The 17,037-nt window shown below is 48.0% G+C and overlaps 1 protein-coding gene across 1 annotated transcript in view; it reads left to right on the top strand.

Moving 5' to 3' along the window:
• Mark1 (MAP/microtubule affinity-regulating kinase 1) overlaps positions 1 to 16,436 on the top strand; it is a gene marked incomplete at its 5' end in the record, with an annotated part of 117,945 nt that extends 101,509 nt beyond the window's left edge. The window contains 5 exon segments of the mRNA XM_005409266.2: positions 5,360 to 5,460; positions 6,776 to 6,940; positions 7,944 to 8,195; positions 10,686 to 10,730; positions 14,380 to 16,436. Of these exon segments, the coding sequence (XP_005409323.1) occupies positions 5,360 to 5,460; positions 6,776 to 6,940; positions 7,944 to 8,195; positions 10,686 to 10,730; positions 14,380 to 14,734 (918 nt within the window). The 3' untranslated portion in view covers positions 14,735 to 16,436.
• Between the last annotated feature and the right edge of the window lie 601 nt (positions 16,437 to 17,037).

Here is a 17,037-nt window from a genome sequence, read left to right as displayed (position 1 = left end):
GAGGAGGAAGCTTCTCGGAAAAGCTATTTAAACAGCAAAAGGGACTCTCAGGGTCACAGCCTCACCACCAAAGAGAACTCCCCTGACTCTTGCATCCCTGTTTGTGACAGTGACTTGACGTGACACTGGCCCATGGATCTCACACCCACAGAGCACGGTTCAGAGCTGGGGATGGGGCTTGAGGGAGAGCACTTGCCTCCCGTGCCCAAGATGTGAGACTCAGCCTAGCTCTGCAGACCTGAAGCGGGCGGTTGAGCGGGGGCAGCCGTGGTGAGCAGCCCAGGTGCGAGGTTACCCGGGTGCTGCACAGGAGGCACATGCTGTGGACACGGTACTGTGGGAGGCAGGGGAGAAGCGGAGGCCGCCGGAGATGGGACAGAGAGTCTAGAAAGCACTCGGGTGGGAGTAACGGACGGCACGCTGAAGTGTACGTGAGGTGACCGTTATCAAAAACCAGGTTAAATAACCCTAAGTTATTGCAGGCTGATCAGGCCCGCAATCTCCCAAGTGAGTGGCTGGCGAAGGCTTAAATAAATGAGACAGTGGTAATGACTTTAGGGTACCAGGAGGGACTAACTCTCTCACAGCTTCAGTATTCTCTGAGTTAGCCAAAGACTTCTCTGGGTGGCCCATATTCATTTGGTTTTTAAACAAAGGAGGAGGATACTCAAGAAAAGGCGGGAATCTGGGCAGGACTTTTTCAAGTAAATTATTGTGTTAAGTTAGGAGAACTATGTTATCTCCAGGAGGGCCTTCACAGCAGGCGTGAGATGCCTTCGGCTGCCGTCTCCTTTAAGTTAATTGGGGTTGGAGCCAGACATCCTCAGCTATGGCCTTCAGACAACTCACAAGTAGACATGGAAAGCCAATTGGTTAATATGAAATCCTGCTCAGAGCCACTTTGTAGTGGTCCCCAACAACACATGACACAGACAGAGTGAAAATTATTGCCGAAACTCCAGACAGAGTAAGGCTGGGGTGGAGAGTCAAGAAGATCAGCCGTAGGCAGTGAGTTTAAGAAATCAGTCCTGGTAAACGAACACCACTACAAGAGTGAAGGGTGAACAGCTGGAGAAGAAACTATGACAGCTTTTAAACCAACAGCAGGAACAGGAAGCACTTTCATCACGCCTGTGGGAGAGGGGGAGTGCTGTAAGCAGCAGCACAGAACAGCGTGCGGAAACGCGCAGTGTGACTTCCTCACCGCGGGCTGGACACGGGTCCCGGGCTTCTGTTAGGTGAAACACACACTGTTATTTGAATAGGGACTAGACTGTCCCCTCCTAGTCCGTGCAGGAGAGGCACACACCTACTTTAAAAGTCGCCAGATAGAACTGCTACCCTTCCAACTGATCCTCTTGGAAGTACAGAGGTTTAACCTTCTGCAAATAATTTCCATAGGCAAGCCATGATTTTCCCGCCAGCCAAAGGACAGGTCCCAGTGTCATGACTCACACACACACGCACACACACACTCACACCCCGCGTAACAGAAAGAGAGAACTCGGTCGCTGGTTCCCCCACCCCGTGTTGCCCGTCTTTGTACTCCGTGGGTCTCCTCCTGCCCTGCACGCAACCAGCCCTGCAGCCCCCCGCCCTGTCTGTGGGCGGTGCCCTCTGGCTCAGCCCCTTCCCTGGATGGCAGCAAGTCTCAGTCCTCCCTCGGCCCGCCTTACCGCTGCTGTTTTTGAGGTGCAGCTCCAGGCTCCATGCTGACCAGCTCTGTCCCCGCGGTTCCCACGGAAAGTGCAGCTCCGCTCACTCAGAAGCACTGGTGCAGAAATGCGCAGGGGGCCCTGAAATCGTGTTTGTCAACCAGCACAGGGGTGCATTAGAGCATGAGGTCAAATGCAAATTCATACTGCCAGAGTTAGTATCCTCGATCTTTAAGACATGACATGACTCCAGCAGAGAAATTCTGTTTTTAGCCACTAATTAATTTTGGTAATTTGAGGAAACAAAATTATTGTGACTAGCAGTCCAGAACTTTCTAAAGTAAAATTAATAGCCTCCTCATTTCTATGCACGACCTAACAGTCTCAGCTCGTCACATGACCTGTGCCAGTGATGGGGCTGAGCTCGTTCTCAGGTTTCCTTTGTGATACTACAGAATTATTTTATCGTGCTTTTTATTTTAAAAAGTAGGTCATACAGTGTCTATTACATTTTTGTCTTTCTTGCCTGTATCACCGCGGAGTCTTCCTGACTGCACGTGATTGGCACACACAGGCTGCGGTGCCGCGGTCCTTTCAGCATTTCTGGGGTTGGGGGAGCGTTCAGAATTTTCCACTGGCAGCACGCACGTCCTCCTACACTTCCAGTACGAGTGTTTCTGTTCAGTGGGTTCCCAAAGGCCCGATCCAGGCCCACTGGGAGCCCGTGCTCAGTGCTGACTTCACCCTGGCTGCTGAGTCAGGGACTGGCCCGGGTGGCATGGTTGCCCCAGTGCCAGCCCCCAGCCCCCCCGCCCCCCGCGTTCGCCTGAACCCGCTCCGCTATGTGCTCGTGGTGGCGCTGGCTGGCCGGCTGCTGGTCCATGCAGTGTACATATGCAGATTCTTAATTTAAATGTGGTGGGGCAGTGCAGAGAGCAGTTACTTCCCCATAAGCCCAGCAACGACAGGTATTACCCTTCCTGAAAACGCTGGCGAATCTGAAGGGCAAGGAAGAAGTACCCTTCTGTGTGTGCTTTGCCTGCCCCAGACAGCTGATACCATTGACGGGGCAGCCGGCAAAGCTGAGCCAGGTCCGCACCTGGCTCTGTATGGAAGAAACTGGGCAGTTTCTGCTTCAAAGCGAAAATACCACCTTAGATCCCTTCTCTTCGCAGCAGTTTCCCAGGCAGAAGGAAGTTGAGCATTTGTGATCCAGGCTCTGTGTTATGGTAAAATACTGACTAAATATATGAACATTTTTTGCCTGTGCCTATCAGTGTGAGCATAGCGGAGTACAGTGAAAAATATCTAATCCACTCACAGGATGTGACATAGCTCCTTAACTTCTGACGGTAGAAGAGTAATACCCATAGCATGGGTAGATAACTTAGTAGGTGATAGTTTAATAGTACTTCTTTCCCTGGTACTGGGGATTGAAAGCAGGACCTCCACCCTAAGCTACATCCCCAGCCCTTCTTTACTTTTTATTTTGAGATAGAGTCTCGCTAAGTCACTAGGTTGTCCAGGTTAGGCTCAGATTTGCAATCTGCCTGCCTCAGGAGTGCTGGGATTGCAGGTCCACACCACTAGGCCTGCTAGTTTAACAATGCATGTAATGTTTATAAAATCAGAAGCAGTGTTTAGGCAATAGTAAAAGATTCCATTGACGGCATTATTTAACATTAGTCTAACTGACTGAAGGGTGACACTGGCAGATGAGACTTTGCTGACACTTGGCAGACAGCATGGGGAGAGCATCAAGTACAACCAAAAACGTTCCTTCTTTCAGAGAGACTCAGACACTTAAGACATTATAGTGATTACCAGATGCTGCATCTAAATATCATGGTATAACTCTAACCACAATTCAGGGGTCTGGGAAGGGTCGTTTCCACTGTCCCTAGACCCTCATCACCCCCCCCCCACACACACACACACACACTTAGGAAGTGCAGAGCTTGGGTGTCTGACCTAGGAAGGGCCTCTTGGAAAGCTCGTTTTATGTGTACACCTGTCAGCTGAATCAGGGAGACTGTGTCTCCATAACTCCCTTCTGCATAACTGTGTCCTCAGCTCCCATGCAGAGTACACCTCAGTTGAGCAGACTGGCTCCCGCCCTGGATGTCCCTGGTGTCAGAGGCTCAAGCAAGAGAGCAGGGCGTGGAGGGGAGATGGACTTGGAAAATGCCCCAAATGTGTGGCAGCTTGGTTGGACCGGGAGCTTGTTCAAAGCCAGGACTCGGGGACAGTTTTGCCAAGGTTATGAGAATGTCCAGCGTTGCTGTTCTGGACCTGGCACATTTTCTGCCCATGGGGTGACTTCACACAGCCTTTTAATCACCTCGATGCAATCTTAACAGTTTTCTCTATTTTCTATTACTTCTAGAATTTTCCTCTAGATTTCAGATTTCCAGTAAGCTTCTAGACAATTTAACCTCCTTTGTACCTTATATAAACAAAGTAGGGAACAATTTAAATGTTCAGAAATTAGGAATCTACTGTCACAATAAAATATGATTTATGTGTGCAGCTGTATACTCTGAGCTATAAAATTTTTCTGTCGTTTCACAGGGACAGATGTTAATGACATGTTAAATGAGAAAGCAGGTAATGAGATGACATATTTCAAACTATGAAATACAGATGACATTTCTAGTTTTTAAGCAGTTCTAGTGCAAGTTAGCTTCATAATGAGTCACATTCATTGTCTTCAGTTAACAGAACAAGTCTTTCCTGAAATTTCTTAAGAATCTTGGCCTCTTTTCCACCGTACTTTTATAGTTTTCAATTTATGCTTTTTCCATAACTGGTGACAAAACTGTCCACCTAGGAAGCTGCACTATTGAAAGGTTTTAAATCTTCACTTACACAATTTTGTTAATGTTTTTCTGCTTCTCCAAGTGAATTCAAGTAAATATCTTTTAATTTTCTGGCCCTCTTTATCAAATAAATTTTAGGCTAGTCATGTATTTTAAAGAATGGTGAAAACTAGATTAGCTAAAAATAGGGATTTTTTTTGTTGTTGTTGGATAAGGATGAGAAGAAGAGTATTTCAGGCCTTTTGAAAATCCTTCCTGTACATTGTTGTAATAAGTGGCGGTCGGTTTTGGCAGGCAGGGGTCAGAGTAGGGGCCGTGTGTGGCGGGCGGCACACCCTCTCTCTGCCCCTTTCCTTGTCTCCCCCTTCCCCGGGCCACCTGCCTCCTGGCTCACCCGAGACTCCAAAGGACCCCTCAGAGTGGCTCGCAGAGCTCGCCTTTGGTCCAGAGCGTTGGGGTCCTGGCTGCCCCGGTGGCAGCAGTGAAGTGCAGAGCAGCGGGCGGGAGGGCAGGAAGGTGGGCCGTCTTCCCTGCCCGGCCCACTGCTAGTGCCAGGGCCGGGCGTGGAGCGGACCCTCCACTGGCTTCCCATCTTCACCCACAAGGAGGGAGAGCGGAAACCCTGATCCTTGCTGACGCTGCAGGGTTATGAGCTGAGATGGGGCTGAGTCTGTTTTCCATGCTGTGCCTTTCACTCCTGACATCTAAATGTAAGAAGGAAAGAGAGTGAGGAAGAAGGAGGAGGCCGGAGAGGGAGGGCGAGGAGCCCTCAAGTTCGCGAATTCTCATCAGTTAGGGTCCCTCTGTGAGCAGAGCAGCTCTAACGCATGCTGGCTTTCCACAAACACCGTCAGGGTTTTAAAATTGATCTTTTTCTTCTCAAAGAACAATGTGTATACCGGAGGTAGCATGGCAAGAAGGAACACGTACGTGTGTGAGAGGACCACGGATCGGTACGCAGCGCTGCAGAATGGAAAAGACAGCAGGTGGGTGTCGCCGTCTCCACGGTGTCCCGCTGAAGTGCCGGCAGATAAGCAGGTCAGGAGCAAAGGAAGTACAGACGCCAAGGTTGCGCCCAGTACTAAGCGCGTACCAGGCTGGAAGGATGGGAGAACACACGGAGGCAGGAGGTGGCCCTCCTAACGTGCGCTTGAGTGAGGTATGATAGGAAGTGCTTTCCTGTAGCCAGCAGGTCCTGTGATCAGTGTGACCCTGCTAATTTCAGTCACATTCCGCTCTGTGCCTGTGGCTTCCTTCTTCCCTCCGTCCCCCACCAAGTCATCGTTACACCCAAGTAACAAGGTTTGTTTTACTTCCTCTGAGGAAACGTGGCCATTGCAGCTGGTCAGTCAGAAGCACAAACTTCTTAAAGTGTTTTCTTTTAAATGATGATAAATTGTACTTTTTATTATTTCAAGAAATGCATCTTCTTCATCTCCTGGGTTGGATTCTATCCTAATCAGTCTCTGTTCTTGGACTAGCTCGTCTCTTCCTTCTCCGTTAGCGTCAGGGAGAAGGGAGTGTTACTGCGAGGCCTCAGAAGGTCAGAGTGTCTTCCTGGGACATGAGATCCCTTAGGCCAGGTAGCTGGATGCCCATTTCCCACTTAGCTGTTCTTCCTGTACTAAATGCTAAGCAGGTAACCTAGTCTTTGTGTTTTGAGGTTTCCAGAGATGGTGATTTTGGGGTGATGATGGTCTTGTACTGCGTGAATAATCTAGGACATGTGACACAGAAACATCACACAGAGCTGTCACTTCGGAGGGAAAACCTCTGCAATCATAATAATTTTATCTGCAACTGTCCCACACACACAGAAGTGATTTCCTACCTTTTTAGATTAACATGAACATGAAGCAAGTGTTTGTAGGATCTCAGTGGAAGAGAGTGATCAGTTCTTCCTGTACACTATTTTTTGTACTACAGATTGGACCCAGGACGGTGCACATACTAGGCAGGTGCTCTACCACTGAGCTACAACCCCAGCTCTATAAAATTTTAAGACAGTGTCTGTCTAAATTGCCCAAGCTAGACCCAAACTTGGGCTTCTCTCGCCTCAGCCTCCCAGGGAGCCTGGATTACAGGTGTGTGCCGCTGCACCCAGCTCCCTATATACTTTTATTAATAATGCTAATTACTAATGATGCCTAATGTTAGATTCCTTGAAGTGATTGTCTTGAAAAATGTTGCTCAATTTAGATTTTAAAAATCTATTCATTAACTTTTAGTAAGCTGCACTTTGTCCGCTTTGTTTCCTTTTGTTTTCCGTGTCCGTGTCTTCTCACCTGCTTCCGCCCAAAGCCTCACGGAGATGTCTGTAAGTAACATCCCCTCGGCCGGCTCTGCGGGAGCCTCCGCCGTCCCCTCCGCCCGGCCGCGCCACCAGAAGTCCATGTCCACGTCTGGACATCCGATCAAGGTCACGCTGCCAACCATCAAAGACGGCTCCGAAGCCTACCGGCCCGGGTACGTCCTGCTTCCGGCTCCGTTTTGTTTTTGCTTTAGAGATTGCGGAGTGGCTGGAAAACAGCGGGAGTCCGAGCTTCCCAGGCAGGCTGCCTGGGGGAGCGTCCCGCTGCAGCCCGCATGCGCAAGCCTGTCAGTGAAGTCAAATGTCACTGGCTGATTATTTAAGTAAACTGAGTGTTTTCGCTAATTAAACATATAACACAGCAGGCCCTAAGACCTCTGCTCTTACCAGTTACCCTACAATCAGATGACTCCAAGGTAAGGAGTTCTCAATTTCAGAACATTTAAACCTTTTTTTAAGTGGATTTTTGTTAGTCATAATCTTGGTGCCATCATAGCCTTATGCTATCACAGGCCTGAAATTAGAAGTGGGCGGAGATTTTACTGAGATGGTTTGATAAACGGTACAACCCGGGTTCCGCATTGCTAAGTAGTTCGAGTGCAGACTGAGATTCCCGCGTCTGATTGTTGGGACCAGAAGCATTTTGGGTTTCGAATTTTGGCAGATTTTTAAATATTTGCTGAATTCATGTTTGTCGGCTGCCGTGTACCGGCAGCGTGCCGGTGACTTCGTAAACTAGCTCTGGAGTCTTCGTTTTGCCTGTGCCTTGTCACACGAGGCCGGGTTTGGAGTTTTTCGTTTGTGAAATCATACCAGCACCGAAAAAAGCTTTGTGTTTTAGAGCAGTTGGGATTTTACACGTTCTGATTATGAAGGGGAAGGATACGCGCTCCCTGCGGCGCACTGCGTAAGTCCATGCGCTGCGCCGGCCGCGTTCCCAGTGGGACGAGTGCCGGTCTTTGGGTCCCCGTCTCAGTAATTTACTCTCAGTGAGCGAGTTTCTGTAAGAAGTGTTCATTTTAACCAAATCCGACCTGAAATCCTGTCCTCCCGTGGGACACTGCCTACAGCTAACCCGGGAGTCTCCCCTCCTGCGAGCGGGTGGAACGCCCCGCGCCGGGTGTGATCCTGACGGTGCGCCCCGGTTTGTCCCCGCAGTGCCCCCCAGAGAGTGCCCGCCGCCTCCCCGTCGGCGCACAGCATCAGCGCCGCCACCCCCGACCGGACGCGCTTCCCCCGGGGCAGCTCCAGCCGCAGCACCTTCCACGGGGAGCAGCTCCGCGAGCGCCGCAGCGCCGCGCACAACGGGCCCCCCGCCTCGCCGTCGCACGAGCCCGGGGCCTTCGCGCACGCCCGGAGGGGCACGTCCACGGGCATCATCAGCAAGATCACCTCCAAGTTCGTGCGCAGGTCGGTGCCGGGCCGCCCCTCTCCCCGGGGGCATCCGGGGAACGCGAATTTTCCTCGGATCCTTGCCGCGATTGTTTTCCGAAATGGTCTCATGAGAGATCACGAGAGCTCCCCTTTTGCGGAAATTGGAAGAAAAAAATCGAGTAATACAAAAGGTCTTTTTTTATCCGAGAAAAAGAGGGACAAAATGAGAATTTTAAAATTCTGTTAAGGGCTGGGGATATAGCTCAGTGGCACAGCACCTGCCTGGCAAGCGTGAGGTCCTGAGTTGGACTCTTAGTACGGAAAAAAAAATTCTATAAAGCAGGGTGGAAAAACCAAAAAAGTGCGATAAAAACTTACGCGCTTCGATCAAAAGATGGACTCATATTTAAAAGCCTTGATTTTAAGAGAAGGAATTAAATATGAGTTTATGTGAATCCTTCAAACAGTGTTTGTTATCTTAAAATACTTCTAAATTGCTCATTAATAATATGTGTGGTTTATCTTCTTTCCTCTTTGTGTAAAATTTCTATATACTAGAATCACATAGATTTATTTAACCTCATACAATTTTAACATAAATCAAAATACAGTAAAAATAAAACAAAAACATGTATAATAAACTTCTACTATAGTAAAACAGTATAGCTGTCCTTTTTCCATAAAAGCCAGCATCTGTATGCATGCTGATCACGTAGCTACTGATGGAGTGCAGCGGACGCGAACCTGACCGGGTCCCAGGTCCCAGGTGCCAGGTCCCAGGTGCCAGCCACGCCTCCTGACGCCCTGGTGCCTGCAAAGCCCGCGGGAGGTGCAGGGTGGGCTGTGAAGGAGACCGGGTTGCATCGTGCCTCCAGGCTTAGCGCTCTTGGGAGAAGAACAGCCAGCCATCTCATAACTGAACTGATGAGCTGCCTTGTAACCCGTTGGCAGATCCCTGCTCCTGCGCCTGTGATTCACAGGGCACCGCGAACTAACTGCCCTGGACGCCACCTCTGCCGTCAGCCGCCCCTGCGCCTGTCGCTCCGATGCCCGGGGGACCCTGAGGGGTTCTGAGCTGATGGTTCTGGCCAAATGATCTCTGGACGGGTCTGCACATAGCCCTGCGACAGGCGCAGGGGCGGCTGACGGCAGAGGTGGCATCCAGGGCAGTTAGTTCGCGGTGCCGTGTGAATCGCAGGAGCAGGAATCTGCCAACGGGTTACAAGGCAGCTCATCCGCTGGCCGCACGCCTGTGGCACTGTCCCGGCCTAGTGAAGGCGTTCGTCCTGCGGCAGGAGGCAGGGACATCACTGTCACATGCAGCACGCGAGCCCGCTGTCCTCGGCCATCACGTCTGCGATAGCAGAAGTGTGCTTCGCCCCGAGCCTGCTCCGAAGTGTGCCGCTCACTTCCGCTCGCTGTGGGGAAAACCGATTTGGGGAGAGGGCGTAATAACCACTGCAGTTGCAGAGCTCATTTTAACTTGAAAGAGAGTGGCACTGGTTTCATTCCCGTTGCATTTATTTTACGTAAATATTGTTATAATTCTTCCTGGGATGGTTAAAGCATGAGGACAACGCTAACCTAAGAGTTTTAAGTTAGTGGTTTTCCCCAACTACTTACAAGTGTTTTATTCTATCAAAAAGCGAACTTTTTTTTGGCACCGGGAATTGAACTCAGGACCTTGTGCTTGCCGGGCAGGCACTTGTGCTGCTGAGCTGTATCCCCAGCAAAAAAGCCAACTCTTAATAGTTTTAAATTAGTTTAAACTTGATAACTTCTATCTAGATAATTAGTTACTCTTGGAAATGACGAAGTGATTAAAATGCTGGTGAACTTCAGAAATATTCATTATCTTCAACATGAGGACAGTTTGTAGTGTTTGCTTGGCTTTATTTCACAGGACACACAGGTAAGAGCAGTGTTTGTGTTTAAAATGGAATGTATGACTTTGGACTCCACTTTTTCTGATAGGCTCCTGACTGCTGTGCCTGGATTGTTAGCTGAACTTCTGAAATAAGTTGATTGTTTATTTAAAAGTTGGTATTTATTTTCAAAAATACCTACATGTTGAACTTTATTTCTGAGTATGAGGTTAATTTATGTATTTTCCCAATTTAGCAACATAAATTAGTATGGAATATACTAGTTCTAGTATATATAGCATAGTATATTCTATACACTAGAGTTATATATAACAAATGCGAAGTTTAATCTTGTTGTTCACAGTTGTTAACTTTAACTTCAGATTATGCCAAACTAACCCAGAAGGATAAATCATGACGTTAACATCGTGGCTGGGACCCCCTCGGCATCTCCGCGTGACTCTCCCCAGCTCTCCCTCACTCAGTGGTGGTCATGGGGGGTCACGGAAACTATGGGAAATGGGGTTCCACCGACTAGCAATACAGCTGTCATGGTAGACATCTGCTCACCAAGTTAACCAGAAAGTCATTTTGGGGGTAGATTTTCTTGGTATATTTCTCAGTTCTGTCAGTAAATATCTCAATTTTACTTTGTTTTGAGGGATCCAAGTGAAGGCGAAGCCACTGGCAGAATGGACCCGTCCAGGTAAGGAGCCTCACCCCGCTTGGCTGGGGCCCCAGGAATGGGGATGGGCCTGGCTGGTCGTCAGGGCTTGTAGTGGAGATGACATTAATAACTGGGCAGTATGCACTGTAAAGTTTTATGTTGGGGTGGATTTCTGATGTTGCCTCATATATAATGATGTTTAGGTTAATCAACTTGGTTTGTGTCTTCCAAACATTATCTGGAGTTCTGTACTTGGTAAGGAAGTAGCTGTTCTGTTCACTAAGATGCGTCATGGTAGAAGTTAATAGATCAAAATGTCCCGACCCTTTCTCACTGGGGCGTTGTAACTAAACTTAGCCCCCGTCAGACCAGCACGGGTACACGGGACGCCTGGGTGGCTGGATGTGCGGGGCGGTTTGGTAGTCATGGTGTATCTTGGGTGAACATTCAGTCTTGGACCTTTGCTCTCTATCCTGCATTCTTCGTGGGGTTAGACATTTAACACTAGTTGAGTGTTCCTTCTGGCAGTGGATCTCAACCTCAAGCGCAGTGAGGACACAGACAGGACTTGAAGAGCCTGTTCTCAGGCTCCAGGGTTCTTCAGGGGCTGGGGGCCCTAGGGGCTGAGCACCTGCGTTCCTGACAGGAACAGTCCCTGCCATGCTGCGACAGCTGCAGACATGTCGGTGTTGGGGTGCACACTTCAGACCTCTGAGGCTCAAGAAATGCCATTGTTCGGTTACTCTGGGTGTACACGGGTGCTGAGGGACAAAATATACATCTCAGACCCACAAGTAGTTCCACAGGAAGACAGATGCCTGGCTTTACTCAGGAATTATTTTTGACCAGCTAAACCAAAGCCTCTGATTTAATTTCTACATTTTAAATTATTTGAAATAGGAAACATAATGAAAAATATTTTAAAGCATTCTCATGTAGACGTCTGTTAAAACTTGACCGCACAAATGTGTTAGAACTTGATGGAGGTTTTGAGTATGAGAAATAAGATATCTTTTAGTCATGCTCTGTTTACGTATGTTCGTCATCCTTGGTGCAGTTCTTCTGGAGCTCAGTAGCGGGAAGGGAGGTGGGCAGATGGTCTCACCTTCCCTCTGCTGCCGGGTGACGCGACCCGCTGCTCTCAGCATCTGCCCTGTGGTTCCCCTGAATTTCTTCAGAGACACTTGACAGTGTGAGGGTCACAGGGGCGCTGCAGTATTGCAGCTAATCTGCCTGCGCTTTGTCCTCCTGATATGCTACCTCATCTTATTAACATAAGAATTTAATAACTAATCTTCCATAAATGTTTACGAAACACCTTTCGTCTTTCCTTTAGTTTGATTGCACTTGGGTTTGTTTTCGAACTAAGACTTATTAAATCTCTACTGCTGATAAAGTACTTGCTACTCATTTGATTCCACAACCAACAGCTCCACATGCACTTTTCACAGAGGATAGAGAGTGAGGGGCGCAGCAGCGGCGTGGGGCCCAGTAGTGCGGGAGAGGGTGGCGCTGTGGTTAGACGCACCGCCCGCCCGCTGGACCTCAGCGCGGCCTGTGTTCTCCCACTGACGTTGCTGTGCCTTTGGAAGGCACTTGGTGCCCACGTCTCCTGACAGCCTCGTAAGCGGGTGGTGGGGCACGCACTTGGGGCACTGCGCACAGCTGCTGCCCTCCGACTCAGGATGTGTGAGCTGCCGTGTGGGCACCCGCCCTGTGGGTGTCCATGGGGTGGGTGCCTCTGAGACGTGCCAGCCTCTTGCTCACGCGGAAGGAAACTGGGCTGGAATGACACCTGATTTCTAGTCTTTTGAATTAATTAGCTGTCTCACCTTAGAAATGTAATGTAGGTGTCCTGGCCATCGGTCCTGTGTTAAAAGAAGCGTTCGGGCAGGTGACCTCAGCCCCGCCCCCAGTCCAGAGTGTGGGGATGTGCTTGGCGGTCCACCTGTGGAGCCCGGAATGCAGTGGCCAGGTCAGTGGGCAAGGACGAAGCTAGAGAGACCATGAGATATCACCTCTCACTTAGCAGGCTTTGGGAAGCGATCCTCTCTACCCGCTGCTCTGCGTAGCGTGGGGATTTGGAGACTCGGTTACCTAGGAATGGGAGGGACATTGAGTATTAAATTCCATGTGTGCAAATAGAGGCAGAAACACCCGTGACATTGTAGTATTAATGTGTATTAGTAGAAAATATTTATATGGTGGATTAAACTCCTTTCAAAATACATACTTTCAGCCGGGCATGGTGGCGCACGCCTGTAATCCCAGCACTTGGGAGGCTGAGGCGGGAGGATTGTTGTGAGTTTGAGACCAGCCTGGGCTACAAAGTGAGCTCAAGGCCAGCCTGAACTGCAAAGCGAGACCCTGTCTCAGAAAGACAAAAAAACAAAAAACCAGAATACATACTTTCTTAACTCACAGGTGAGATAGTTAAACAAGTTAAAAGGCACAACTTCTAGCCGTATTTGGACAGTTGTTCAGCACATGTAACTCCAGCACATTCTCCATCGTGGGTAACTTGCTGATTTTACCTGCTGTGAGTACTTGTAGGGGGTTCTTTGGTTTACGTAAGCATGGCAGACTCGTTCAGTAAATGTGTATTAATCCCCTGCTGTGCGCTGGGGTAGTTCTAGATGCCTGAGATACGCAGGAGGATGCAAGGGACCAAATTCCTGGCCATCTTGTTGACAGCCTCGTGGGAGATGCGGCTGATAAGTAACACGTCTAAGACGTGGCTTAGAGCAGCGGTGGCACCCCTGTGGCACATGTGCCGCAGCAGGCTGAAGGGTTCGCCATCCCCGGGTCAGAGAGTGTGTTAGAATAAGTGCTGTAGAGAAAAAATAGAGTGGGGGGAGCAGAGCGGCTGTGTGAGGGCAGGGTAGGGTACAGGAGGATGGTCGGGCCCCGCGGAGACAGGGAGCAGTCCTGTGGAGGAAGCAGGGCACGTAGCCCCGCAGCCACGGTGGAGAGAGCGCTCCTGGCCTCGTGTGGAGGGGTGGTGTGGAGTCCATCGCGTCCCTGTGGGCGTGAGCAGGGACGGGCCGGCGGAGGGCAGTGGCTGGAATGGCGGCCACTACAGCCTCGCAGACCACTACAGAGAAGTCCAGAGTGAGCTGAGAGCCACGGGAGGGGCGGCCGGTGCGCGTGACCGTGATGTGATGTCTTTCCACACTCGCAACCCAGCGCTGCCCACGTCCTCCCGTGTGATGGTTCCCTCCCCTCGTTACATCTCTCCTTTCAAAAGCGGCAGAAGAAACAGAAAAAAGAATTTTTTTTATATGTCAAAAACGTACTTTGCTATCAGAATGCTTGTGCTCCTTGTTCTTGTGTTTGTTTTGTTTGTTTGTTTGTTTGTCTTTTTGTAAAATGGAACAGAAAACCAGGGAAGGAACTGGGAAAAGTATTAAATATTCGCTTTTGGTTGCAGCTTTCTTTTCTACAGACAAATGCATGTAGGGAAAAAATACGCTACGCTAGCTGAATACTCCTGAGGGTACAGGCAGTCCAAGCAGATGGAGTCTCTGGGCCTTCCCTTCACAGCGGCCATGTGGCGTGGGTCTTTGCTAGCCGAGGGCGGACCGCGAAGTGGGCGCTGAATGATGACTGCGCGGTATTGGTGTGCGTTTGATTTCTTCCCTGAATGGAATTCTTGCTTTCCTTGTCTCCCTTCACCCTCTTCTTCCAGAAGTGCACCCGGAGAGCCGAGAGAGAGAGAAAAGGAAGACGGTAAAGACGCCAAGCCCCGGTCCTTGCGGTTCACATGGAGCATGAAGACCACGAGCTCAATGGACCCCAATGACATGATGCGAGAGATCCGCAAAGTGCTGGACGCGAATAACTGTGATTACGAGCAGAAGGAGCGGTTCCTGCTCTTCTGCGTGCACGGCGATGCGCGGCAGGACAGCCTCGTGCAGTGGGAGATGGAAGTCTGCAAGCTGCCACGGTTGTCGCTCAACGGGGTCCGCTTCAAGCGGATATCGGGGACATCGATTGCCTTTAAGAACATTGCATCCAAAATAGCAAACGAGCTTAAGCTGTAAAGCAATCCACATTGGCAGGATCAGGGAAGACACATCCGTGTCTGCGATACAGTTCTGAATGTACTGGTCATGTCTGATGTCGTCTGCCTGTGAATCCCCCTATAGAACCTGCCCTTAATGCAATAAGGCTATACATAGTCATGAACTGTAAAATTAAAGTCCATATGAGCTGTAATAAATATCTGTAGCCGACAAAGTAGGTTCACATGTACAGGTAAGTATATTGTGTATTTCTGTTCATTTTCTGTTCATAGAGTTGTATAATAAAATCCAATTGCTTAAAAACTTGTATAGTTGTCTAGATTTCTGCACATAATGTACGTTTGATGCTCTGACTGGAAATGTTTTTCCCTGTTATTTACATTCTGATGGGTTTTTTAAATTCTTACCTCCATCATACAATTTTGAAAATTGTGTCCAGGATTAAAGGTACAAGAACTAGTCTTTACCATTGTGGCATGGATTTTTAAAAATTATTTACAGTCATATTTAAATTTCAACCAGAAGCTGATAAATAGATCCGTTTATCATACACAGAATTATTCCTGCTTACCTTTACCTTCAACCTTGTCATGAAACGAGGTTCGTTGAAAAGATACACGATGTTTACAGTATTGACACGTAGAGTTTCTACAACAAAGTACATGAAAATAAGTAATAGGTTTGCCTGGAGCTAAGACATACTGGGGAAAAAATTAAACCTATACCAAGTTTCTTTTGAACTTTGAGGAGTATTCTGACCCCCTAATTGCAGCAGTGAAGTTGAAAAGAATCAGTACTTCCTCTGGTGACTCACGTAAACCGTGGTTCAGGCTTGTTGCCTTCGAGCCTGCGGTGTCATTGCAGAAATAGAATAATACTGGGACTACTTTGTGGTACAGACTCATCTTCCTGGTGTTGATCAGTGCATAATGCCACCTCAGGAATTAACTGGCACTGGGGATCCCCTCATCCCTTCCACCGGCCTCTGCAGTGACTGTGACACCCAGGGGACTCGTGAGCGAAGTACGCTGTTGGTGACAGTTCATCATTGATTTACGTGTCCGTGGCTGTTCACTTTGTTCCCATGTAATCCATGTGTTCTAAATATTTTGCCAGATTTCTTGTATTTATTCCACATCGTTATACCTGTAACGTGCAGCTTCGTAATGGGGTATTTGCCAACTTTTCTTTTGTAATTAGTGACATATGTAAAGACATTCGTAAAGGTACATTTTAATACCTGTTATTTTATACTGAATTAGCCCTGGAGGTTGACTGTGCAATGTTATTTAATGTGTAAATTACTGTATTATCAGCATATGGGCCCCATCTGCACACTCCTGAGAAGTAGTGTATTCAGATGTTATCAGTTTAAAGAAAAATAAAGCTGTGATAAGCGCTGCCCTCCTGCCTGCGTGGGAGCTCCTCCCACAGGGACCTGCCGTGGCATAGCGGCTTCCAGACCAAGTGAGTTTTACCTTCTGTACTGTGCTGTGCTGTAGCTTTCTTCTGTAACAGTTCTATTCTGAAATGAAGTGTATTCTTGCCTTAGCAAAGGGTGGTGTTTGGAAAAAAAAAAAAAAGAACAAAACTATGTAGCCCCTTTTTAACCCAATGTTCACCCAGAACACGGACGCAAACGTTTATCCACGTTCACAGGTGCACACTGAAACTTTACTTGAACAGTTCTCATAATAAAGCACTTGTCTTTTGCTCTTTATCAGAATGTGAATTACCTGTTTTCTAGTAAAAAAAAAAAAAAAGTGTCCTGTATGGGGGGGCGCTATATGTTCTAAGTTTAGTTGGCAAAATGTCATTATAGCAAGAGAATTTCATTTTTTATAGGAATGCCTATCACTGAAATACTTTTCAAAAAATAGACTTCGTGCTCTTTCCAAGGTAGAAGCTGACATTTTTATGTCTTCTCCTGCCAGCCAACTCTTCTGTTCAGCAAGGAAGTTTACTTCAATATTTTTTATGAACTACAAATGAAATCTTGATATTCACTTTATATTTCCCATTTTATATGTTCATGACAGCATAAATATTCTTTTGAAGACTTAGAAGAATTTTAAATATGTTTCCATAAATAAATACCAGTTTATATCCACTGGCTATGTAGTAGCAGGATTTCCTTGGCTTCTGTGGAAATACTATGACAGCCCTTATATTAAATTAATTATTCTATAGAAACTGGGGCACAGTTTTTTATTTGATAAATAAAAGCAATAAGAGGAAGTAAATTCTAGAACCTTGACCTGTAAGGTAGAATTTTATTTAAAACCCAAAAGGCTTTATTATGAGGTGATACTCACCAAAAG

Source organism: Chinchilla lanigera, unplaced genomic scaffold (assembly GCF_000276665.1).
Source record: "Chinchilla lanigera isolate Chin_1 unplaced genomic scaffold, ChiLan1.0 scaffold00119, whole genome shotgun sequence".
Classification (NCBI taxonomy): domain Eukaryota; kingdom Metazoa; phylum Chordata; class Mammalia; order Rodentia; family Chinchillidae; genus Chinchilla; species Chinchilla lanigera.
The sequence above is the reverse complement of the archived record's forward strand: the minus strand, read 5'-3'. Positions and strand labels throughout refer to the sequence as shown.